The sequence below is a fragment of the Charadrius vociferus genome, unplaced genomic scaffold (genome assembly GCF_000708025.1).
Source record: "Charadrius vociferus isolate BGI_N301 unplaced genomic scaffold, ASM70802v2 scaffold636, whole genome shotgun sequence".
Taxonomy (NCBI): Eukaryota; Metazoa; Chordata; class Aves; order Charadriiformes; family Charadriidae; genus Charadrius; species Charadrius vociferus.
Window position 1 is genome coordinate 1,520,099 of NW_009649189.1, and position 27,487 is coordinate 1,547,585.

At 43.0% G+C, this 27,487-nt stretch overlaps 1 protein-coding gene across 1 annotated transcript in view; it reads right to left on the reverse strand.

The window, feature by feature from the left end:
- BAZ1B (bromodomain adjacent to zinc finger domain, 1B) overlaps positions 1–27,487 on the reverse strand; it is a 72,108-nt gene that overhangs the window by 7,959 nt on the left and 36,662 nt on the right. The window contains exons 5-14 of the mRNA XM_009888889.1: positions 26,539–26,660; positions 25,477–25,674; positions 21,568–23,263; positions 17,597–17,735; positions 16,974–17,104; positions 15,262–15,373; positions 7,713–7,811; positions 7,090–7,267; positions 5,838–6,023; positions 1,330–1,477 (exon numbers count right to left, since the gene is read on the reverse strand). Coding sequence (XP_009887191.1) covers positions 1,330–1,477; positions 5,838–6,023; positions 7,090–7,267; positions 7,713–7,811; positions 15,262–15,373; positions 16,974–17,104; positions 17,597–17,735; positions 21,568–23,263; positions 25,477–25,674; positions 26,539–26,660 — 3,009 coding nt within the window. The remainder of the gene's footprint in view (positions 1–1,329; positions 1,478–5,837; positions 6,024–7,089; positions 7,268–7,712; positions 7,812–15,261; positions 15,374–16,973; positions 17,105–17,596; positions 17,736–21,567; positions 23,264–25,476; positions 25,675–26,538; positions 26,661–27,487) is intronic.

Sequence of the window (27,487 nt, forward strand, 5' to 3'; positions counted from 1 at the left end):
AAAGAGAAATTTGCTGCAAAGATGCCCTAGAGCCTAGCAAGAAGCTATAAACATAGCTATTTTTATTCTAGCCTCAGTCTGGTCAACCTGCACAGCATCTTCTTTCTACTTAAGGTAGCAAGCCTACAAAGAAAATCAGTATGCAGCAGAACTAGCTGTGGTTCTCACTGACGCAGGGAAACAGGGAGACAGTCCTGAGCCAGCTATTTCATTTACTGAAGAGGAAAAAAAGGAAAGCGCAGAGAGCTTGCCAGCATGTCTCTTTCTCTAGCACCCCAGTTCTTAAGTTCTGTGAAACTATAATCTGTTAGTCTCGGGTGAGCCCCCTCTTACATCTGCCTAGAATCCTCTCTCAACAGCAGATAGGACAGTTTTTGCATTGGTTTGGAATATCCCTGAGGCTCCACAGTGAAGGAGGACGTTGCACCAATTCAGCCCTTATTTCTTTGAAGAGGTGGATGGCATAGCCTTTTGGTAAACAAAAGTGGCCCAGCATTTCCCCAGAGGTCTGTCTGCCCTCCTTTTCCCACTACTGTTTCAGCAAATAGAAAGTGAGACAAAAAGCACACGACGAGGCAGAATGTACTACCAAGTTCTTTCCACCAGGCTTCCATCCAAAAGGAGAGGTTATGGCAGAACAAATACAGCACTCCGTCCCTGGTGACACCCCTGTTACCTCCCCCTGCACCTGCAAGACTCTAAAGCCCTTCATCCTATAATGCATATAGATAAGGTGATCCCTTGTCACCTTTTTAATTACTTCCCCAGCCTTAGCAGAGCAGCAGCCAAAGGCATGTAGCTTCATTTCTCTGCTCTCACACAAGAGGCAGACTTTGGTTCTTCCAGCTCATCAAGCCCACACTAGCGTCGAAGTAGCATCACCCCACCTTACCCTCTCCCATGTGGCTACAAAGGATAGTAACCTTCCCAACCTCTCCTTGCTCGTTCCTTCTGTAAAATAGGATTAACTGATGAGGCTCAGAGACCTGAAGACCATTCCAATTCAAAAATGAAACCAGGGAATTGACAGTGGCACAAGTGTTCCCAGAAGGATTTGTAGATGACTTGTGTCCAAGTACCCTGAATATCCAGGGGATAGCAGCTCTGCAATGTTCTGCAAGACTGAGTACTGGTTTCGTAAGAATGGTTTATTGGATTCAGGGTCAAATGCTTCTGTGAGACCAGTGCTTCTGACTGTAAATCCTGACATTCAAAACTCAAAATACAGCCAAAGACAGAGTGACAGACTACAAGGGCATGTTGCCTAAGCAGGGCATGGAGAGGTGACAGCGTCCGACTGTTACGCAGACTTGGGGAAGGAATGCCTACCTTTCTTGCGACACACTTTGCATCTGGCATTCTCTGCCGACATATCCCACTTGATACAGGCATCCAGCATCCCGAGCAGCACGTGCATACGGGAGAAGGTCTGGGCCTCACGGATTGCTGTCTTCCACTTCTCCATGGCTGAAGCAACCTGCAGACAGACCTAACAACTTACAACGAAGCACACAGACACAGCTCGCTACAGTCTGAAGATGTTTTTATATCCTTTAGCTGGGGCCCTTAATAACCAAAGCTCAACTCTGTATTTCTTTCCTTCTATACAGCCTCAGCAGTCCTATTTGTGGTTTATCCATAACCAGCCTCACTGGATCAGATAGTTTGTTCATAACAGTAGAGCCCTTTTGCATTTCACGGCCAGGCTGAAACAACCTATGTGAACTCCACTAAATTCTTGCTCTGAAAGTCTAACCCAAATAATCAGGCTAAGAAAATAAAAGGCAGAAATCTAGAACTGTAAAATGCAGGATGGAAGTTAGGAGACAGCTGGCGACACCACTCGAGCATGGCGGATGGGAGCAGCCTGTGCTGCCCTCCAGCGGGTACTGCAGACAAGCGCGACCATCAGCGAGACCCGCCACACGCTTGGTCCTCCTGGTCCTCCGAGCTGCTCGGCTGGCAAAGGGGACCGTGACATCAGCGACAATCTGATTTGACAAGGCAAAGCATTTGGAGCCCCAAATACGAAACCAGCTGCCTTCCTGAGACAAGATGACCTCAGCGCATGTGAAATCCCAGAATTAGCTGCAAGTGAGGATGAAAGCATTAAACCTGAGACTCGCACCAAGGCAACGGCTAGAGTCTGCACATAGCAAGCCACATGCGGTATCTCAAACTCAGCTCTGGAGGTTTAGAAACAGTGTTGCGGTAAATCGGAAATGCACCAGAACAGAGATGTAATCCAGAGACACCGCATGTTCAACTCCAATGTTAATCCTCTGCTTTACAACAATGAGGTGATGGCCTAGACATGACAGGGACATAATAGGACTCAAGTTAATGTTCTTCTACCCCAGGAGAATGAAAAAACAAACAGTGAAGTGTCAGATGGGAAAAATCTAAACTCTGCAGCTGACAGCAATTTGGGAGCCAAACAAAACCCAGGATTTTTGCAGAGTTGCACATTCTCCTCCCACTGAATTTGAGGAAGCACAGCATATATTAGATACTTGGAAAAACACACAAACTGTTCTAAAATGCCAACATCCTTGCTGCCATTGCTAGTGTGGAACCTGGAGCCCAAGACATTCAAGACAAACAGAAACCTGTACAGACTACTGTGGCAGATTACACAGGGCTGTGCTATTTCTTTGCAGAACATTGTTGAGGTGCTTCACATGCTGTGTAATTGATTTTCCAAGTAACTGTTCCACGCGTTTTGCTGTTAACATACTGGGTAACTGCTGGGCCAAGATAAATCTGCAAAAGCTGTTGGCAAGTTTTGCTTAGATTTTTCTCCCCAAGCCTGTGGAATTTAACAGATTTTTAGCCTCGCATCCCAAGCATCATGAGACTATGGCATTTTAGCAGTACCATTATCAAGGGAGCTCGGACTGCCAACTAGGCAAAACAAGAGATTGAAAGAAGTTACTTAAACACTCTCCTGACTGGAGAGGAGAAATCTAACAGGGAAAACAAAAAAACCCACAAGAACACTAAAGGAGACGTCGTCAGTCACATTTCAACCTCAGAGTGACAGAAAACGCCTGCACTGGTAAAGGTGAACAAACCTCCAGCTAGAAACCTCTCATCTGGTATCCTAAGATCACAGAAGTAAATCCCTTTGAACAGCTGAAATGGCAATTGCTTGGTTGTGAAGTTGCTCTTTGAGGTATTGCCTGGAGGTGAAGACTGACACCCCCAGCCTTTTCCCGTGCAAACACCCCTGAGAGCAAGTAGCGGGGGTTGATAACCGACCCCACCACGCTCAGGCAGTTGTGCTGCAATGTCATACTGCAAAGAGGTCAGATATTCCCTGTCCTGTTCCGGGATAGTCCAGAGTGCTGCTGCCACTGGAAATGGGAACATCTGCATCAACACAGAAGCACAAGATCGATTTTCAGAAACAGTCATAAGCCAGGTCTACGTTGCAACCTTTTGCCACTCGGCAGCGTGATCTCTAGCTGTGTAGCTGAGCCAGCAGGATCCCTTCCTATAGACAATTATGTCAGCGAACGGGTGCCTGCTAAGCCATAACTTGTTTCTCACAGGAAAAGTGAAATATAACCATACCGCAGGACTGCAATTTCGCTCGTATAGTCTGTAAGTCCATTAAGTGTGTTTTTCCAGTACAGCTATGCTGTATTTTACCTGCTATGTACTCTCAGTGCAGTTCTGGCTCTAAAAGACTTCATAATTCTTGGCCTATGCAGGAGACTTTTCTTTAAAAGCCTAACAGTCAGGGTTGGGGGTTTTTTTGGATAACTATATCGAGATCTGGGCTGCTCTTTCGAGGTCATCTATAAAGGTTTTCTGCTTTGGCAAAATGAAAGCTCATAAGCTCATTCCAAGTAAACTGAGGCACACCCCCAAACAAACAAACAAAAAAAAAACCCAAGAAAAAAAAACCCCAAACCCAACAAAAAAGTTGAAGATTGCTTGTACCACCACAAATGTCTAAAAAACTCCGCGCCAGTAAAGAAGGCACTGCATAAGTAAATAAATGCTCCAGAGACATCGGCACAACACAAAAGCCAGTGCTCCGGAGGGAGACCTGCATGACCCAACACTCAGACTGGCAATACTGAAATCTGTGCCTGTACACCTATAAGGTTGAGCTGTACAGTGAAGTATGCAGTCACGTTAAACAAACTGTGTGATACCGGAAAAAAATTCAAAGTAACTTATGATTACAAGTCCGGCAATATTCATAAATCCTGCTGTTCCAGCTGGTCTATGGAGGCGAAAGTACAAATCAGGTTGTTCCAGTCACAAAGAGCATTTCGTCTAACCAGGCTGCTGTAGCTGAACATTCTGCAATTGCTAGGATGAAGCAGGCTACAGAAGCCCAGCCTTGCTGTAACTAAAAATGCTTCATAACCACATCAGTGCTCTAAGGTAGAATGGAGAAACTAACCAAATATTCATGATCAAAATGACTCAATTTTCAGGCAAAAAAACCCTTGGGTTTTAAATCTGATATAGCATTAGCAATAATAGAGAAGTGACCAGGGTTCAAATGCAGAGCTCACGCTGCTGAATTACTATCCATTTAGACATTGTAGTCAATCTGATCTTACCCTTAAAGTATGCCCTACAGGTATAACTCTTATAGTTAGAGCTGTAAGACACATAAGAGTAAGGCATGATATGGCGTTGCTGTAGACAGAGGAAATGGGATGATCCAGGTCCTATTAGTCCCAGACATAATTGATTTTTATAGCTCTCTAGTCTGCAGATAGCTTTTAGGGTAGGGTACCCTTCTATTCCCACTGCACTAAAGACTGGAAGATTCAAAGAGTTAGCAAAGTTTAAATACTTCAGCACAACTGGAATGTGAAAATTTTCAGTGCCTATCCAAGTATCTTGCTAACATGGCAATGCCACAGCATAGCCAAGACTTGATGTTGAAACAAGGGTTCAACATCCACTGACAAAAAACCCCAAAAAATAAAACCAAAGCCACTCCCACCCCCCAGTACCAGTCATGCATCTAATGTTTCTTTTTTAAGCTGGGAATATCAAATGCTTCTGATCTTGCTACTTCTGCTAAAGTCAGCGATCGACCAGGGCAGAGCACTTTGAAGGGGGCAGTGGGGAAAGTCTTGTCATGGTCCACTAACGTCTCATTCAACTCAGTGCACAGAAACTACCCCAGAGCACTAGTATTCCTCTTAGGATGCAACACTGGAACAGCCCAACTGCCTGTAGGACCCTACCAGATCCTCCGCAGCTCTCCTCCATCCCTTCTGAACTTGGATTTGGAAGGCTATGTATTCACCCTCACAATACCACTTTACCACTGCAGGCACACACAGCTTGTTTGCCCAGACAAGCTGTGATTTTGAATAGTTTGGCATCTTCTGTGGGTATCTCCATGCACACGATATTATTAACCTGAACCTAACTCCCTTGCAGTCACCAAAACCTCACCACGTCTCTCCTCCTCTTCATGGATCAAATAAGCCACCATCAGTCCTCTCCGATGTATACAACTCTTCTTAAGTAATCTAAAAATGCTCCCTAATATGCTATTATTAAAGTACCCAACTTGTGTGAGAAATTGGACGAAGGAAGTAAAATATTTGACTTGACCCATTTCCTGTTCATAGAGAGAAAATTAACCGTGACTCCACAGTATGATTTTCATTTGGCCAATACCTTTACTCTTCAAAATAACCAGGCAACACCTGGCCCCATAAACAACAAACCCATTGCACTCTAAACTTGGAATGGGGAGAAGCTGCTCAGGATTTAGTACGTGATGAAACATGTTGTCCCTGCTCAAAGAGGTATCTTACAAGACTGAAACAGAGCCCTGAAGTGAACAATACCTTAGCTTCTTCTGCCATTTTCTTGTCTTCATCTATCTCCTCAGCCTTGGCAATGTAGTCTTCTCCTTGATGTTTCCTTCTCTTCTGCTTGGGGGCCATGAAACCTTGCAGAAACTTCTTAACAACACCAGCTTGGAGTGCAATCACACACTCTCCAAAATCCTTCAAGCTCTCTAGTGAGTATACCTGTTAGGAAGAGCATATGATCACATAACAGTTGGATGTTACTCTCTCTGCTGTTTTAGGTGGGCCTGTCCTGCAAATGGATACACGTGACACTTAATGCAGCATTGTTATCTACCATACTTGGTTATGGAACCAGCATATTGCTGCCACTTCTGCTAGACTTTACACATAGATCATGATCATGCATAACAATGTTCAGAAAAAAGCATCATGCCTTGAAAAAAGAAAAAACAACACAAAACCCAAACACTAAAACCCCCTCAAAACCCAAATCCACAATGACCAAGCAAGCAATAAGCCAATTCTTCCACTCCTTTAGTGACTTCACTTTTCCCCTCCTCTTAACACTTATGGTCTCATCTACACAGGAAAGTCTCTGCTGTGATTCAGGATGCAGAATAAACCATAAGCCAGACAATGTCATCCTTTGGTAGGAGGAGCACACACTAGTCTCAGGAGTGTGTACTCTACCCACACCGGGCAGATTTATCCCCTCCTAAAGACGCTCAGTGCACCAGTAATGCTCATGTGAGTTAGGCTGAACTAGCCAGAGCACTAAAAATTCATACTTTAGTTCACTGCACAGTAACTTCCTTGTGCTGACATACCCACGAACAGAAGAACATCCTTTAGGTCCTGGAACTGGGACACAATCATTACCCAACTCTAAGACGGTCTGAATTTATGAAAAAACAAAAAAAAAAACCACCTCCAAAATGTAAAACTTCTGACTCAACAAGACAGGCTGGCTCTGATGCAGAAGCTAAAAATCAGCTACAAGAAGTTCTGCTAATGCTCCATAAGAAGTCCGCCACCAGATGAAGGAAACGGGACAATTTAACAGCTGTGCAGGACACTTAGCTCCAACATTATGACCCACCTACACCAAAAGGATCTCAAGCCAGCAGCTATGTAATCTTGAAATAATAGATTAGAAAGAGAGGACATATGAGAAGACTGATTTTCCTGATCCTCTTGTCTGATGAGAACAAAAGACTCAAGACCTTCCACAGAAAGTATCAGCTTGCACTTGTCTTGCTCAGTACTACTTTGCCTGTCCACTCACTCTTGCTTCATATTCTGGTGTCACATCAACGTATCCCAGGCCTCCTTTTTGCAACCGAGTTGCAACCTCAATAAGATCACTTCGGAGGTAGTTCAGCAGTTCCTGGTTGCCATCACAGGATTTGAGGCCCAAGTTCTGTTTCCGAGCCAAATGGATAGAATGTGTGATGTCCTGATACCTGGAAAAATCAAAAACAACCTTTGAACACATGCAGGGCACTGCCCTGTGAGCTGTGCAGGCACCAGGGCAACAATGGTATCCATCGTGATCTACATGCTCCACCAGTGCAGAACGTTCTTTAAAATACGCTTGAAAGCACATGGTAGTTCTGGCTCTGTAAGTGAAACAGCACTGCCTTTGTTTCCAGTGGCAATGAGCAATTTAAAGACTGACAGAACCTCTTCACATTTTAGAGCATTACTTGTCAAGAACCTGCAGTTACTGCCCAAGAAAAACAGCAATTTCTCCTCCTCAATATCTCTTCAGCACAGGCAAGATCAAAGCAAAGCACAGAATGCTTCCACAGGAATGGAAAGGCTTGCTGTGACGAGGCTACACTTTGACTTTGAGAAAGTACAGAGAGGGGAAAAAGTAAAAAAAAAAAAAAAAGACAGCAGGCTCACTTTTTCTCCAAACGCTCCTTTAGCTGGCTCTCTCGTACTCCTTGCGGGTGTAGGCAACCCAGCAGCTCATCCAAATCCTTCTGATTGTCACAGAGAAACCTGAAAGATATAACACGCACCAACATCAGCTAACATATCTCTGTGGCAAGACAATTCCTTCTTCTAAATAGTTCTCACGTGTTAGTAGGCAGGGATGACAAGTAACCTATAGCCCAAACCCGTGGAGCAAGGTGAAACACTTCCAGTAATGCTGGCATAAGCATTCTGACTCAGATTGGCCTTGTTTCAAGGTCCCCAAATGTAGCCAGTTCCACGGTAGGAGAAATAAAAACAAAATAAACACAGAACTGATTTATAGATTTTTCCCCATTAAGTTTATTAAAACATTGGCATTTGAATTTAGTCATCTACCCCAGGGATCAGAATCACTAAGCTGCAGTCAGTTTAAGTAATCTGAATGTCATTTTAGATACACTAGAGAAGATTAACATGTTATGCACTGCGTAGCACAGCAATTTAATCATTCTTTCGGCAGAACCTTTGACTTCTTTCATTAACCCAAGAAGTCCCTATATTAACAAAGGATATATCCTAGCTTATACCACAGTCGCTGATGATGGAGATCTGTGACTGTGAATGCTATGCCCTCTGCAAGTGCAGAAGTCCTCCTTTCTAAGAAGCTCGGCATAACTCAAAAGCTCAAATGTAGTGTGTGAAAACGATACTCGTTAGCTTTAAAGCTTTCTGCTCAGAAAGTCCTTCATGACAGCAATGGAAATCAGCAGTCAGCTGAATCTAAAAAGGGAAACCTTTTGCAGAGTTCTCTACACAAGGCACTCTCTCTGCCATTCCAGAGTACAATCAAGTTTTAATGCTGGCTTGTAGATCTAAACTAGCTTAAGACAGCCTCAAGTTCTGCTCTTTTCCTTCTTTCCAACTCTACTCTAGGATGCCACGGAGGCTCCTCACCTGATGGGGGCAGGGATTCCATCTGAGCTTCAGAGCTCATTTACAGAAAATAAGACTATCTTCTAGAAGAGGACTGCTCCTAAGAAGAGGGAGGTGAAGGAATAGCAACATCAACCTTATAAGGAAACAACTGCAAAGGACCACTACGTGATCCTTACCAGCCACAGAGGAGACTCCAGATCTAATTTTTCTTCTTGGGCACAAGCTCAGATGAGCCAAGCAACAACTAGAGAAAAGATGCTGTTCTGGCTCCTCTTGGAATAAGAGTACTCACAATGCTTATTTTCTGGCAGAAATACTTACTAAATATCATATCTGAAAAGAAAATATTTCAGAGGTCTAGTATGCTCATATTAGGGGAATGGCCTCACAATTTGCATTCAGTTAGTAAATTAATTACTCTAATAAAACATAGGATTGATACTTCAAAAATGGAAGAAAAGTAGTTTCCTGCCAGTCACCTGCTTCAGCGTACTCTGACCCTGCAGAGCATCCTCACTTTGCACACTGAGATCAAATTGTTTGGCCACCACTATCCTCTGCACACTCTCCCCGCGAGAAACAGGACAGAGCAACTCCAAACATCTGTCGCCCACTAGAGCCTATCACAGGCACTTCAGAAGTAGTAACGATTAAGGGCTGGTCATGGGATCCAAGAGGCCTTCACACAAACCCGTAACAATATAACTTGTGTCTTTTTCTTACAGATGCCACTTACAGTGACTAATTAGCATTCCTACAGTCACTGAAGGTCTACAGACAGACCACTGCATGGACTAGCATTTCTAAGTCTACTGTACTTCTGCTAAATAAAGATAAATTTCTGTAGAATATTTGGTATCAAACTGCTTCCAAACCTTAGGACTGGTCCTAAGCTGTATTTCAGTACAAAGAATCTGTCACAATACGGGAATGGCATAAACCAAGTTTCAAAACAGTTGCCCTGCAGATATCCAGCAGAGGACTATTGCTCAGGCATGTTGAGAAGGTTACCTAGGTCATGATGAAACATCAGTCACTGCTGGTGATATACCACAGGATCCAGTTGGAAAAAATATCTGAGAAGGCCATACCCCAGCTTTCTCAGCTTGACCTTGCGGCTGCAAACCTAAGGGGGGAATTCCCTGCACAGTTTTGTCTTTACTGTAAAAATGAAAGGGCACTGGAAACAGAATACGGCACTTGCATTCTCCAGTGTTATGTTGTTTGGGGAAAGACAACGCAGGCTGCTGGCCAGCGTGAGAAAACAGGTATCATCCTTTTAAGAAAGTTAGGATTTAGCCCTGGCACAACTTTGTTCCTGCGGAAAAGGAAATGAGGCAGGGAAGGGAGAACATCTGCAACAGGTATTTGAGTCTTCCCAATTCACCCTGAGAGTAAGAACTGGGATTTCTGGGAGAGAGAGCTGTTCTACATCAGCTTGAACTCAAAATATAATATATGCAAAATATTAACATCTCAAAGAAATACCTGTGTTAGTTTGATTGGTGACACCTTGCTGCTCTGTGCAGCCACAGCTCCTGGTTCTCAACGTAGCTCCATGCACTCTCTGCTACCTGAAGGAACCACCTGCACGTCCAATGAGGGCTCCATCAGCACGAGGCTGGGAGCACGGATACGATAAAACAGAGCTGGCATTTTAAAGGAGGAAGGCAATAGCTGGTGGGTCTTGATAAGAGGGAGGGGAAGGCAATTGGTGCCCTTCATGCGGCCTGACACAGACCTTAATAACACGATCCAGAGTGATGGGACAGTCAAGACCAGATGGAGGTCTTCAAACTGATCTGAAAGGGGGAAAGGGCTTCCCACATCCCTAAATAACAGCCTAGATTCTCTTCTCACATTCCTGGCAGCACAGGCCAGCAGACCGGTCAGCAATCAAAACAGAAGGAACAAATGGCACAAGCATCAAGTCAAAAGGAGCTCTCAGTATTCACTCAGGCTGAATATTCCTACCTGTTCTCAGGCTACAGGCTGCAAGGAACAGATAAAGCTATAAAACCTGGACTGCAGACTAGGGAATGAAGAAATCAAGAGGACAACATCTAGAGGAGCCCAGGATCAGTACCTGCTCTGGAGGGTTGGTGGAAACAGGGGAACTCCATCTGTAGAATATAGGCGTGAGAATGGAGTCTGTCAGCACTCACTCATGGTTAACTCAAATTGTCTGCTGAGGGGACCCGCCATATCATGGTGTATTCCTAATAGATGAAGAACAATGGGAGTTACTCCGCAGAGATGCCACTGTTTCCAAAATTCAACTGCTTTCTGACCAGGATGAGCAAGAAGTCTCCTGCATGCTAATACACCGCAAAGGCTGTGATTAACCTGTGGTTCTTGCAGGAAAGACCACGTGTACACAGCTCATGAAGCACTACAGTATGGACAAAAGTCTTCTTCAGGGACATTGGGCCCAGAAGCTTTAAACGGGGAGATTTTTCAGTAAGCTTCAACATCAGTGAAAGTGGCACACAATGTTAGAAATGGGACTGGTCCATCTGTCTGGAGAAGACAGTATAGCCAAACAGTTATGACTCTGAATGAGAATGACCACTCAGCCTCTGCACTTTTAGGACCGAACACTGGGCCCTCTTCATTTTGGGGACAAAGTACTGAAAGCAGAAAACACTTCCATGAGATACTGTTTCCGTAGCTCTTGGCAGAAGTATGGAATCTATTTCTCCCTTTATCAATGCCCAAGCAGCTCCCATCCTCAAGGAGGAAAGGGGCAGGACTGCGAAATACAGCCATTCAAGGAATTAATTTGGTTTTCATGTCAAAGTCTCATCACTCTAGAGTATAAAAGGGTAAGTCTAAAGATGCTCTATGTGCACTGCAAGGCTACTCTCAATCCCATGTTAGATGTAATACCAGTAAAGAGAGACAGATGGCAGGAGTTAAAGCAGAACACAAAGAAATGACACTTCCTATACACCACATGCTAACATTATGAGTTATAGCTGAACAAGTCCTTGTATCCAAACAACAGGGGGTGTAGATATCCAAGGACTTCAGTGTGGTCTCAGGGTTTCTCAGGGTGTGCAAGGACAATGTGCAAGACTCAGCCAAGGACGAGACGCTTCCAAAACCATTCATGCTCATGGGAGGCCTTCAGACTGGCAAGATCAATGGCAATGGCCACAGAGGAAAATGCAGCAATAGGAACATGTATTTCCTCAGAGGGAAGTTCTAGTTACTGGCTAGCCCCTGAAATAACAGCTCTCAGGTTGTCACTTGTCTTTTTGTGGAAGCTTACCTGTAAATGGTGACAGCTGTCAGACAGGTTCTTAGCCAACAGGCTCTTTGCAGTTCTAGAGCTTTAAAGAAAAGTCTTTCAGCTGAGGAAGCTTACTGCATATCTGCAGAAATGGCTTTAGGTGGCCCTGTCAGTTAGAAGAAAGTCATGCAGACAGCACAGAAGAATGCTAAGTTAGAAGTGGTTACGTTTTCTTTGAAAAGCTGCCCTGTTCACTTCAAGGGCATGAAGGCCTACATCTGGCTGAGATCTTCCATTTGCATTGCTCTACCTTGACATCCCAACACTGCCAACCTGCTTGGCAGAACTGTGCACACAGGCACAATACATTCAGTAAAAACTCAGCAAGTGCTGTGATTGTCAGCAGTCTTTCCTAGCAGGTACCAAAAGGGACAGAAATCAAAGACGCTGGGGCGTAAGAGCCAAGGCCAAAAAATACCCCACCCAGCTCAGTATCTTATTTCTGTGTGGCAAAAGGGCAGAGCAGGCATGCAGTGACATTTCTTCCATCTGCCCTTACAGGTTTTAGCATCTGCTAGTTTGAGGTCTTCCTTGTGTGCCAGGACAAGAATCTTTGTGCTAAATACTCCTCAATGAACTCCTCTTTCAGCAATTTGTCCAACCAGTGCTTTGAGCAGGCACAAATTTGAAGATCCACAGCAGCTGATAGCAGTGAGTTGCATACGTCAGCTATAGGATCTGAAGTAGCACTTTCCTATTTCAAAACTGCCATTTGCTAGTTTAATTTCCTGATCCCTTTTTTCTGAATCAAGAGAAAATCCTCTTTAAGAGACTTTCCCCTTCTCCTCTAGCATTACTCTCCAGCTCCCTGATGCTGAACATGCGAATTAGAGCATTTCTGTAATATGTTTCATATTTCTTAGCCAATTATTCACTCATGAGAAGAGCTTCCCTCTTATCCTAAGGCAGGCCCTCTAACAACAGATCTCGTGAAGCAAGATTGTTCCCCAAGGAAAAAAAAAAAAAGAAAAAAATTGTTTTGCCCTTAATCTGTACTTCAGTTTATCATCCTTTTTATTATTTCCTTCATTTAGACTCAACCAGTTTTTAAGTAGGCCTTCTTTCTTTTAATAGCTTCCTTATCCTGATATGAACCATACTGGGAATGCTTTGTTGCTGTTGTTTTGTTTCCAAGTTTCCTCAAACCTTTTTTTCAAAGGTAAGAGGTGGCACTTGCTTTCACCATCTAGTATGGAAACTTTAAGACAATCTCTTTGAAAGCATTTTAGGCTTTTTGATGCCACTTTAAGCTTTTTTTTCCCTTTTAAACAACCTTTGTAATTCTTTCTGTTGGTCTCTTTTTTTAAAAAAGGAGAATACCATATATTATGGTTGCTTCATATAAAACAGCTCTTAGTAACAGAACATAATTTAGTCCTGAGTGTACAGGGCCTGGTTCAAAGAGCTGCTGCTAGTGGGAGGTGTCCCTGCCCATAGCAGGAAGGTTGGAACTAGATGATCTTTAAGGTCCCCTCCCAACCTAAACCATTCTGTGATTCTATGATTCTCCTGGGCTGTATGACTAGTTACTCTGTAAAGACTCCTACCTTTGTAACCACTCTGATCTCTCTCAGCACCTCATTGAGAGTTGCCAACCTGATTGAGCAAATCAAGACTAATATCAAATACTATGCTTTTTCAAGTTCCGCCTGAAATTACACGTTGCAGAGATTCTGTTACTTAACTCATCCGATTTGGCTCTATGTTGTCTTCAGTTTGTAGCAATATGCACTATTAATTTAAGCTATTGTTTTCCTTCTACTGGAACACATCTTGCCATCTCTGCTAAATGAAGATAGAGTATTAGAAGAGGCAGTCTGAAAGAGCAGAGAAGACTTCCCTGTGGATCATACTGTCCTCTACAAGCTCCTGTTTAGCACCCATGACCCAGGAAAGCCCAACTGCTTCAATTTTGGCCATGTGACAAGATGTGCAAAGGACAAGACTGAGAAAAGGGTGGAGATCTGTCACAGCAATACTGGACAGAGGAAACTCCGCTATTTCCTGTGACCTGCTAGCAATGAAAGAGAAGGGGTAGAGCAATACAAAGAGTCAGCATGGTTTAGATGAACCAAGACATAAACTATTTTCAGTCTCTTGAGAGTTCCTGGTGGGGGAACAGGAACATCTTTAGAAAAGTAGTTCTTGACTTGCAGCAGTGGAACTATGCTTTGGAGCTAAGCTCATAACTGGTGCTATTTATCAAAGACTGAGTAACCCCATTTTGTGTGTCAGCAGTGGAAAACTCTGGGGAAAAGCCACTGCTAATAGGAGAGCTGCAGGAGCAAGTACTTTGTGACAGTTACTTCTCAGGGTTATCTATAAAAAAAAATTAAAAAAATATGCAGAGTCCTTCACAGGCAGTTTAGTAGGTAAAGCCAGTATTTTCTGGCATGGGGACATTGCCGATCCCTCACTACCACGCAGGGTAACAGTAGGCATAGGAGATTTTCTTTAAAGATAAAAGACATTGGTAGGGCAAATTACTGGAGCAAGCCACAATCAAACATGCTCAAAAGGTAGAGCATTTAGATTTGATTCACTTAGAAGACACACTGGTGGCTACTGCTTGGCACTGGGAAGCACTGAAGGGATAACAGGCCATCAACATGGAAGAATATTTTTGCTACTCTGTAATTATCACTAGCAACAAAAAATGATTCCATGATATGGTGCTACAGGAGAACAAAAGGACACCACCACAGCCTGCTGTGAAGCCTAGGAAGAAGACACCGACAAAGAGCTGGGGGATGGATCTGCACGTCATACATAGTACAAGAACGCACAGGATATAAGCCTGTCTCCAAAGATCTCAATGAAGACTTTAATTTCATTTGCTCAAGGACCCCATGTGCCACAATTCCAAGTCTGCTGAGATGAACCATGGAAGAAAATCTAGACACACTTAGCTAGGTCATTGTTCCCCTCCTCCTCTTATTTTTAATTTTAAAGTACCAATACTGAAAAAAGCACACAGCAATTCTTTCAAATTAACAATTCTTCTGAATATAAAATATTTAAAAAGCAGTACAAAGTAGCATTTTACCAGCTTAATTTATCCTGCCTTTAAGTCTGATTGATTAGGTTGATTATAATGGTTCCACTGGCTCCTGGACTGGCTGCCCTGTTAGCCATTCACTACTAATAACATCAGTAACAGAGGGATGGAGAACTGCTAAACTAATTCAGCTGTTAAGCACTGAAAGACTAATAGGTATATAGTAGGGTCTATCAAAAGAAATCCATCTAGTTTCCTCGACCTCTCTGCTTTGAGTACTTCGCAGCTATAAAAGCGTGTGTTACCATAAGTTCTGTCCCTGTTTGGGCACCGTGGTCTCTGCAGGAAGGTCTGCAGTAGGCATGGATCGGGGAAGCTTGCTCACTTTGCCATCGGCAGCTGCACTCTTCCGCTTGTCTGTGAAAGAAAAGCACAAGCTCAAGTGTATTCTCATTCATCTTCCTCGCCAGCGAGCATTTTTATTTTGCAAAAACTAACTTATCTCCAGTTAAGTGTTCACATTCAGCATCTAGGCCAGCAATACATTTGACAGGGAAAACTAATCCATCTTTAGTTTGCTAAAGCTCACAGTATGTGCATTTATAGAAATACAAAAAAATATAACAGATTTTTAAAAGATTACTGCATCATAAAGCACATACATTAAATTAAGAAAAGCATTCCTACTACTTCAAATACATAAAACTAGTGTTACTTTTTGGCTATATACTGACAAAGTACTTTTAGAACTGAATGAGTTATAAATAGGATGTATTTGCATTTCTGAGCATTTTAGACAACAGTCTGACATAAATTTAAACCTTTGGTTATTTAAGCCTTTGCTTGTTAAGTTTCAAAAGGAACGTGCCAAAATCTTGCACGCTAGCTGGGTAAATACATAGATAGCAGTTGGGACCTTAATACAGCTGGAAGCAAGCTGCTGTACAGGAACACGGCTGGTCAGTATTTGAAAAAGTTCACATAAGAAAATACAGCCATCGAGGGCCACTGAACGATCCTACTTCCAGCTCAACAAGCCACCAAGACACAGGTGGCTGGAAAGTTACATGCTGGGTGAAGTATCTCACTGTAGGTTTGCCCTGTTTCATTCTTCTACAGCTGTGTACTCTGCCCATTGTCTAAGACAAAGTGCCACCAGGGGAGGGCTCTCTGATTTAACTCAATATAGCCTCTCACATGCAGTATGGCTGTGGATGGGCTTGATGTCAGCCTATGATGCTTCAAAAGCAAGAAACAATCAGGACTAAAACTGCAACTGGAGTGAGATTATAGCATGCTCTTCTGTACCAAGAACTATTTCCACATGGAATTGTTAAGTTTCCCTCCCCACAGGTTGACTTTCGTGCATGTCCGAGTTCTGCCTGCAAGGCTCCACCACCCCAGCTCCAAGTCAGCCAGGCAAAATTACAGAAGAAGCACTAGAACTTCAGCTAGATGTCACACCTCACCTGCACGTTCAGTGCACGGTGAACAGCGAGCTGAGAGGATATGTGCAAGGGGACTGTTTGCCAAAATGGCATCAATAAGCAAAGCTATAGGTTTCTAGAAGATTGTCCTGCTGCTGTTTCACAGGTTAATCAGGGAGTCTTGCGGCCGGTGGAGCGTTCACATTGGCATGGATACCCTCACTCTCTGCAGCACACAACTGACTCCTTGTCCACGAAGTCTGGCACACTGCAACTCAGCAGGGTCAGAGTAAAGCAGAGGGATTAGTCCACAATTGACATCAACCTCGCTGCTTTTAAGAGAGAGGTGATTGTATCCCATGGTTTTTATGTGGTACATTGCAGGCGGTCTTGAGACCTGCCGCAGCAGGAGGGAGATCATCACGAGCAGACTGTCCTGTGGGCAGGCTTCTAGAGTTTAAAGGTGGCTTAAATCAGAGTATCCCCATGAAAACACTCAGAGTAGACAGTTCTCTCTCACATTCACGAATCCATTCTAACAGTCAGAGAGCAACAAAGGAAATACCCACAGAGAAGCAAGCTGATCATACCTCCGGGGCTGTAGTCCTTCTTAAAGTCTTCTCTTTTCTGATGGGGAAGGAGGAATCTGTAGTCTATACCATCATGTACCCAGCCTTTCTCAATGAACAAGCCAGGAACCTCATCAGAAAACAGCCAGTATCTGTAGGAAACACATGTTAACAGGTACCCATCTCCTCTTCTGGCTGTTTACACACATCTGCCTTTATTTGCATAGAGTGGAGAAGCATCTGTGTGCTTGCCTCAATAAAAATTGGATGCATGTATATCTTTATATTAGCACAGTTGAGAAACATGGAAAGCTTTTATAAGAATCCATTCTAAGAGCATTCCTGTGCAACAAACATGAAAAAAAGACGAAGGTGGTAATTAGGTTCTTGAGCACTGATGCAAGCACTTGAAGCTCCACTGGCTACTGGATCCTGACCTCCACAGAAGGCCTCAAAAAGCTGGCCATGTAAACCAGAGACAGCCGTTACACTCTACATGCACAAACAACTCACTTCTACTCTGCTCCACAGTTCAATACATAGGGAGTCCTCTCAGCACCCTCTGATCAATCACTTCTTGGGGGCTGCTATCTGATAAAGCTCCTCTCAGAGGAGAGAGCTGGCAAGTGAGCTTCCTTTCCTACCTGTTATGATTACGATCGGTGCCAACTGGGGTCCTGCGCATCACCAGCTTCGCTTTGGCAATTCCATCCTGGAAAATCTTCTCAGCTGCAGCTTTATGCTTCCGGATTCTTTCTTCCTCCGCTTCTTTCTCCATCCTCACTGTTGGAATTAGCACAGAGAAGTATTAGATTTCTTTTATTGTACCCAGACATCAATATTGTATTTTATTTTACCACACCATGAGGGTAAAAAACCAAAAAAAAATAATATTGGCGACTTTGATTAACATTCTTTTAGCACAGCCATCCACCCTTCATCTTAATTTCCACCCACCATTATAGAAAAAACTCAAGAAATATTAAGAAGCAAAGGCATAAGGACAAGCTGGGCTGGGGAAAGAAGAAAGTCTGGATAAAATCAGGAGAAATTAGTCCTCATTATTATTCCTCTTTCTATAGCAACAAAGTGGCATCCATTGCTGGGCAATCCCATATAACAACAGAGTCAAAGATCTTTAACAACAGCATAATATACAACAAGGACTTCTGCTCTGGCCAGGTCAAGTGCTGGGAGTGGTCCAGCTGTGACACCACAGAGGTTGGTGTGGCTATCAGACACCTGCATTTCCACAGCTGCAGCTATGGTGAACACTCTCCCCATGACCTTACCTACCAAAAAACAGATCTGGCACAACAGAGGCCTCTTCCAGGCACAACTGTCTCACAACAGAGACCAACTCATATCTCCTAACACCTCATACTTTCCTGTATATGTTATGACGTGGAAGAGCATTAGAACAGAAACCTCAGGTTTCCCACTCATGACAGAAGTACTGGCATTTCAGTAGCTCTCAGGGTCTGTGACTGTTAAAAAAAGAGGTGAAAGAAAAATATGAAGTGGCCTAAATCCTGGCATCACAGGCTCCTCGGTGAGAGACTTACAGAATAAAACATGTCACTTCACATCTCTAGGTAAAGAGCAAGAATAAAGGCAGCTTCTGCCAAGAGATAAAACATTTATGCTTCTCGTGATGGTTCAAGAGTCTCCCTATACTTTTGCCCACCTCTGAAGAATACGTGTACTTTCACCAAGAACTGCCAGAACAAAAAGCAACAAAACCTCAAATTGAGTCCCACTGGCTCTTTGGAGCCTGATCTCAGTCTAACAAAAACATTACCCCTCCAACAACCTGCACAAAAAGCTATGGGCAACATTTTTCTGTGTCCTGAGAAAACTTGAGGAAGAAAAATAAAAAGGACGAAGAAATGAATACTTATCTTTGCATCACAAAGGAGGGTTTGAAGCAGATGGAATGAGATCATATGGAAGGGGTGAGGTGGAGTGAGGCAGGTAAAAGCGAGCATAGAGGTTATACGCTGGCTGCTGTCCCAGGGAGAAAGCTAACTTCTTGCGAGGACTTTTCCCAAGGCTACTACCTACTCTTTCTCTTGCAGCCATTTTCTGTATCAAGATAGGTTTGATAACAGTTGATTAGTTAATACCTGGTAAGTCTCTGAAGCCCTGCCAATGTAATCAATCCTGACTGATTAGAGGAGACATGCTGAAAAACACACTCTTGCATTTGTAACACCAACTCAATATATCAGCTTTTTTACAATAATATACCAACAATATACCAAGCTACAGTAATTGCAGCATGGCAAAATTGCCCTGTTAATCTCTACCTGCCAGACACAAGCAGCCAACAACCCATATGTCTGTAAATATCAACTCCTCTCTAAACCTTATGATGTCTCCCTATGTCAAAGTACCGAAATCACAACAGCCACTCTCACAGTACCAAAAGCCTCATGTCACCTAAATGAGTCACACAAACCACATCAGGAGACCCCATGCTACAGGAAGTACTGCTCTCATCTTCTACTAGAAGAAGACAGAGATGATGTGATTCCCCCAGGATTTCTCTCCTTGGCACCTTCTCAAGACTTGCTGCTCCTATAGGAGAGGAACACCTCTTGCTGCTGTCACCTCTCCTCTTCATAGGAGAGGAGCACTTCTGCTATGAGGAGAGGCTGAGAGAGTTGGGGCTGTTCCGCCTGAACAAGAGAAGGCTCCAGGGAGACCTTATAGGCTCTTCCAGTATCTGAAGGGGTGCCCCGGTTTGAGCCCCAAGCCACAACAAGGGGGCCTACAAGAAAGCTGGAGAGGGACTTTTTACAAGGGCATGTACTGATAGGACAGAATCATAGAATCGCTGAGGTTGGAAGTGACCTTTAAGATCATCAAGTCCAACCATTAGATGATGAGGGGTAATGGCTTCAAACTGGAAGAGGGAAGATTTAGATTAGATATCAGGAAGAAATTTTTCACTATGAGGGTGGTGAGCCCCTGGCACGGGTTGCCCAGAGAAGCTGTGTGTGCCCCATCCCTGGAGATGTTCAAGGGCAGGTTGGGCAGGGCTTGGAGCAACCTGGTCTGGTGGGAGGTGTCCCTGTCCTGGGCAAAGAGGGTGGAATTAGATGGTCTTTAAGGTCCCTTTCAACCTAAACCTGTGATTCTATGATGCTAGCACAAGGTGCGAGCACACTTCCCTCGTCCTCCTCAGTACCATCCCCTCAAGAGCCAAGACTCCAACCAAAACAAGCCATACTGCCAGCAAACTTTTCAAGGCTTACAACATGGGATATCGTGGGCACTCCTGAGACAGGTATTTTTCTATCCAACTGTATGGACCAGTTGCAGCAGGTAGCATCAAGTGCCAGAATAAGGAAGAGACAAGGAAAGAACAGAAACTTAAATTTACTCATGCCAAAACTGTTCAAAGAAAATGAGAACAAAAGACACCAAACTAAAGGGTTCCTCCCCACATCTCATTTTGAATTGTGATGGCAAGCTAGTCTCGGTACTTTCCTCTCTAGCAGGCTTCGTTAGCTGTATAAGCTTCCAGCTCTTCATTCTCTTCTAACAGACTGCATGGGAACTATTGCTTCATGGAGCGATAAGGCAAGAACAATTACTAAGTGCTGCAGTAACATGGAAATGGAAGTGACTTGACTTTTACTATCAAGAAAATACAGATATTAATCATGTTATCTCAACAGGAAGAACGAAAAAAAAAACATTTATGCTTTCTTACACTGGGTTCTCTTTTGTGCCGAGACCAGTTAGGTAGCACTGGCCACAATCTTGATAGGTTTAACTTGAAGGAGGTTAGTGCTCTCAGTGTTACAGATGTTACCAGAGTGGTGAAAAAGAAACCTCTGACTGTGAGATAGATGTCTATAGACATGTAAAAGAGTAGTTTGCCGACAAAACACCTATGGTGCAGTGGTTCATATATATGAATACTGAACCACTGCACAATAGGTGTTTTGTGAGCAACTACTCTTTTACTTCCCCTAGAGATAGTAACATTATTAAAAGCAAATGCAACTGAAGTGGTGTGAAAGCCAGTATGCTGAAAAAGCCCACAGAAAGCCCACGTGATGGTAGAAGCACACTGGTGTAGTTCTCGTGGTTATACAGAACTATTTTTCACATGCTGAAACCACACCAGCCCCTAAGTCTGAAGTCCTGAACAGATCAGCTCCGAGCTGCTAACCCTGCAGCCCTAACTACTGCACCATCAACATTAACCAAGATCTTTGATACTTTGAGGGTACCTTTTTGACTGGTAGCAACTGCTTAACAGGTAGAAGCAACCCTGGATGCCTGAAATGTTGGGGTTTGTTACGTGGAAAAGAAGCAATATGAATTCAAACCTTAATGAAAGGTTTAATCCTTCCTTACCTGCTATTGAGACCTACGTTTTCCTTGTGGAGTTCAAAAGAATGAATTAAACTTGTTTTTTCTTAACATTCCAGATTTTGAGCTGCCATAGGAAACATAGCAGCTGAATTATACCTCTCCGGTGAGTAAATCCCCTAAAACCAGGTAACGCTTTTGAAAACAGGCTGCCAATCTTGCCATTAAATTATTCCCCTTTACTCCACAACACAGAAACGCTCTACTCTCCTGGTATTTTTCTTACCTCTCATTTGTATTTCTTGTTGTTCCCTCTCTTTTTTGGCTTGGATGGCAAGAAGGCGCCTGCTCTTCACAGCACTGATCATATCATCAGCTTCTATTTCTACCCGGTGCTCTATTTTCATCATCTCATTTTTTTTCTTTTCATTTCTTCCCATCATATTCTCATCTTTCCCATTCTCCTTGTTCTTGGCCACCATTTCTTTTCGCTTCTTTTTTTCTGCCCTCTTCTTGTCATTTTCTTCCTTCAGGATAGCTAGGCGCTCCTTCCACAGCTCAGCTGACGTCTGCTGCTTGGCCTCCACATGATCCTGCACTGAGTACGTCATTAGAATCCGGTGGCACAGCGCTCCAAGTATCCGCAATTTCTCTTCAGGAGTCAACTCAAAGAACTCCGATGTCTCCAGTTTCTCCAAAAACTCATCCTGTACTTCATTATCCTCAAAAGCTGCCGAATCCTTGCTTTCGTCTACATTATCCGAGACCTCACTTTCCTCTTGCACATCTGACTTGCGTAGGCATAGGCGAACCAACTCAGAAGCAGAATGCAAAGTAAGTGGTATTTCAGAAAGTTTCATTCCCAGCTCAGCATAATCTTCAGCAATTTCGTCCTGCAGCAGGGTCTGCAAGAGAATGACCAGTACTCGGTTCAAATAAAGGAAGCCTCCCTTTTCTGCGCAAAGTGCTTCCATCAGAGAAACTGCCGTAATGGGATATTGACCATCTGGCATCAATAACCCCGAGTAACAGCTCAGGAACTCCACCACCATGGCGACGTCCCCAAAGAGTGTATTAGGAAGTCCTTCTGGAGTATCAACCAGTTTAAAAGTAGGCAAGGTCTTCCCTTTGAGATCTTGGTCCTCATATCTTTTCTGTTTTTCCAGTTTTTCCTTCATCTCCTTCTCCTTCCGCTCCTTTGCTCTCTCCTTCAGTTTCTCTTTCAGCTTCTCCCTTTTCTTCTTCATGTACTCCTTTCGCTGCTCCTCCGTCATGGTGGCCCATTTCTTCCTGTGCTCTAGAAGCTCGTAGCGTTTCTGTACTAACCCCCGCAAATCCTCGGGAAGACGAGCACGATCCTCATTTGAGAGTAACCTAGCTGTTTTGGAGATGACGCAGGAAAGAGCACTTTTTTTGTCTTCCCGGTCTTTGTTTTCTTTGTAATAGGCAATGAGGTGGAGTGCTGCAGGAGGCAGATGTTTCTGGGGTTTGCTGGAAGACCTAGGGGTGCCTCCTGAATTCCTGGGAGTCCTGGACACCTTAGTGGTACCTTTAGCCATGTCCAGTAGTGTCATTTGTTTCATTTTCATCTTAGGGGTCTTCAAGCCTTTCCTAGGAGACTTTGATTTCCCCGATGACTTCTGCCCATTCAAGACCCTTTTACCTCTTTGCTTCTTGTCCAAGGATTTGTTGCTACCCTTCCCCAGTTGGCTCCTCTTTGGAATGTGAAAGTTAGAACCAAGTTTAGCAGGTGACATGATTTTCATCACTTCTTCCAGCTCCTCTTTAGGACATTTTGAATTCTTAGAGTTTTTCACCTTCAGTGGAGAGTCAATAATAGATTTCTCCAAATGCACATGGCACCACAGAGTAGGGCTCAGTGGATGGCCCAAGGATGATCCATCAGCTTTGGATTTCTTAGAAGGCTTTCTGTCAGGTGATCGAGAGCTCTTCCTCTTGGTTGAGGGGTTGAGAGTCATATACTAAAAATAAAGAATGAATGAAATTATAAAGGTAAATAAAGGTTATCTCTGTCAATTATTTTTGCCTATTTTTAATGTATTTTTCCATTTAACAAGAAGTACTCAATACATTAAGGGTAACAGGCTTCTGCAATAGCTTTCAATACTCTGCAACATTCTGCATTGTAGTCACTACATTGGTCATTAGCTCATTCCAGAAAGTTCACATTTAACTTTATAAAATCAAACACTACAAAGAATCTTAAAAGTTTCCTGCTACATTACATAAACCCACTTAAAAGGTTGTGGGGACGGGGTTTGTCTGGAAAATGCTGACATTAATTTCAAAAATTATTCCTCCGCTCAGAGATTTCTTAGTGAGTCATGTAGGGTTCAGTCCTGCACCCCACCCAGCAGAAAACTGGAGGAGCACAGACGTGATGGGTGACAGGAGTTCAGACACTGCTTTCTGAACTGCCTGAAGACATCTGGAATGAAGGTGAGACAGGACTGAATTCTGAAGTAATGTGATTGAATAGCTGACTGTTTTTAAGCCGCTGAAATAGCCTACCTGACAGCATACTTGTAGCACAGAACAGTTTAACCCAGAGCCCAAAAGATACAGATTTCAGGACTATGTAAGCATCTCAAATTCAGTTTCAGGATGCACCCAGAATACTAATATATTTCAAGTAGTGAAAAATGAAATACAAGAATCTAACCTTTAGGTTATGGCTAAAATTACCAGAAAACAGGGGCTGAAAATTTGAGATTCCTTGGCAATAAAAAATTCCACAGTGGTAAGCACAGGTGCAAGCATCTAAGAAGCATTTATTAAGAACAGACATACATAAATGTGATCAAGTTAAGGCTGCCACCAGAATATTCAGATTTTCTGGCTTGTGGATTCTTGAAGGCTTTAGTTTACGAGCCCTCATTAACCCACTAGAGATTTTTTTACTGAAGATTGCACAATCACCAAATCCAGTGTCTGCGTAACTTCATTCTACAAAAATTCTGTGTTGAAATCTTTGCTGAAGAGGATTACCTAAGCCAAAAGCATCCAGCATTGATATGAATCATGATTAACTACAAATTCACAAATACTAGATCTACAACTTACAGTTTATATCCAACTGTCACTTATACAAAGTTATTTTGACAGAACATTAATTCTGGATTAATAATTTCTCCAGCCACTTCTAAGAATTTAAAAACTCAACATAAATTCAATCTCTATGCTAAGTTGGCAACACGCTATGGAAAGTGCCACCCCTAAACATAAAACTAAAGACTTCTGCAAGTCAAACCAAAGATGTTACAGTTGCATATTTTTTTTTATGCTGCCCATCAGTGCACTGAAGAAAAGAATCTGTACATCACCAGCAAATACTTTTACTTCTGTTATGGCAGTGACCCCAATTACTACAGCAAGGGTAAACACAGCTCAAATATGCAGAATTTATTTTTCCCTTTAAGCAAATTTACAAGCATCCAGAAGTCCATAGAAGCTTGCTAGAAAAGGGTGTTCTCCTCCTGATGAGGAAAAAGGGATATAGCAAATATTTCCCTTCTAGTTTCAGAACAACACTTGACAAAGACCGAGTCCATGAAAAAGTGAGTTTACTCAATGAACAAAACAGTGCATTCTACAGCCAAAGATGGATTTTAAAACAGCTGATTTCATTACATGGCATTTACTCAGTTAACAGTATATTTGGCTGGTCATTACAAAGGGCTGGGAAAAAACCCATCCATGCTACTTAGGGTATTCAGTACAAAACGTGTGGTGTCTGCCATCACTCAACTCAGCACCATACAAGAACCAAGCATCCTGAAGTCAAACCATCCAGCTCTTGCACTGTAACCATGAAAAGGGCCCAATAACTGACATTACCAGATAAGGACTATCACTCTTCCATTTGTCTTACACCAGGAAATCATGTCTTTACTTGTAGACATGTAATGCAAACTATTGGAAAAAAAAAAAATAAATCAAGAAAAGGCAGTTACACCTCAAATTTTCAAAGCAGACCACTGTTTCAGGCATTCGAGCTGTGGCATCTCACAAAGGACCAGTCTTCAAAAGAGCGGGCCTTCCTGCTCTGCATCTCTCTAAACTGATGTAAGCTTGGGAGCACCAAAACCTAACTAGCACACTGAAGTCTCTGCAAGACCGTTTAAGGGTCAGGAATGGCTAGGAAAGCAAAGGAGGCACTTTTAGGAATTCTTACCTTATGTGGATCAAGCAAGAAGTCACTAAATTTACTAGGGAGAGAGTATTTCTTCACTAACTCATCCTCCACTACCCACGGGGCGTTCTCACACGTGCCGGCCCGTAGGGCGTTATGACGGATGAAGTACCTCAGGATCTCCTTGTTGGGAGGACGCTCTGTACGGACTAAGCTATCTGCTGGTACGTTGCTGATGATCTTGGAGATAAAAAACAGACAGCCTATCAACATTTAACTTCTAACCACATCATAAATACATATCATATAGCTAAAAGGAGCAAGGATCACTGTCCTGCTTCATGTCCACAAACTCTTTGTTGTTTCAAAGCGCTCTTGTGAAGTCTCAAAACAAACCAAACAGAACTTGAGATGCACAATAGAGACTGGTAGGAGATTCAGTTACCCAAAAAGTAAAAAACATTAGTTCATGTTGCAGATTTCTTGCCAAAGCCTCTTGCTTTATCTCTGACTTTCCTCGAGCTTGTGCTTGCTACTAACTTAAAAGCTTTTACATATTAATGTTTATTTTGTTTTGATTTTCTTCCTGAGACCAGAGAAGTAACTCTGCAGGTGGTACTCATTACATTGAGGTCAGTCCTTCCTCTCTTGTCAAATTAGCAAACAGATGACAAAAAGCACACAGCAGTGCTGCGGCTACACAGAGCTTCCCGAAGCACAGCTACCTACGACTCTCAGAGAAGCTCAGTTAGAACAAGAGCAGCAACTGCCACTCCTGATTTCACTAGTTTACCTCTGACCAAGTTTCATTAACTGCCTGACCAGAGATTAGCCAGTTAACAGCTACCACTCTAAAGCTACTGTAGCACTGTGACTCAGTGTGTAGTCCCAGGGAATTGTCAGGTGTCCCCATGCACAAAACCCAATTATATACAGAAACAGCCAGGCTAGTCAGCCTCACAGACAACTACGACCATCCTGCTTCCAATACCACTATGCCGGCAGAAAGTACTACATCGTGCTGTACAGACACACCTATAGTGATTATTTAATTGAACTTGCATATTCATGTTATAACAGAAAGGATTTAAGCAGACAACTCACCTTATCTTCATTTTTCAGCTTGACATCATATTTGTGTGGCAGGAATTTAGGTGGAACCCACTTCCTTTCTTCCTTCTTCAAAGAAGTGGGAAGCTTCCGAGGAGACCTACGTGCCCGATCGTCTGATAAAGCAAGGTAAGACATTAAGCATCTTAGTATTAGAGTCAAAAAAAAAAAAAAGTTTAAAGAATCCAGACAATCGCTGGACTGGGCTCCCACCCTCTACAAAATGCTTGGTTAAACTGGAACATCAGGAAAAAAAAATCCCAAATCGGGTTTTAGAAATATCCTGAAGATGCTGGCTGGGAATGGAGTCCCTAAACAGCTCTGAAGTACGAGGCAACACCTAGGTTTAGGGAGTATCAAGGACCACTTACAGTATTTAAACCCACCTCCCTACAGACAGTAAGCTGCAACTACCTATGCAAAGGGACAGAATATCTGTAAAATTCACGAAGGGGAGACAGGTTTCATAACCTAACCAGTAACCCGCTTAGGGAGCTCCTGCCAAGAACCCTAGCTGTCTCTGCCATGCCCTGTTTGAAAAAATTCTACTGCAGAAGTTAATGACTCTAAATTAAAGTAACTTTTAAAATCATTTACCTCAGGTGACCTTTAAGCATTTTACAGTTATGAGCCCTATGTGTACAGGCTAGTTTAGGGGGAGATTTTAAGCATACTTATACAACCAGTCTTTTTATTCTCAAGAGAGATGCAACTGAAATAGCCCAAAGGCATCACATCTTCTTGCCAGCTGGTGTTGAATTTATTATTTCTATATTCAGGTTGTAAATGTTAATGATTTAAGACAAAACTCGAGCTTACTGAAGAAAGTGATCCCCAAATGTTTTTATGTTTGTAGCTATGACTCAAAGAAAACAGTAAAGCAAACATGATAGATGAGAATAATTATCTACTAAGTATACACAGAATACAAGTAGATACTAGA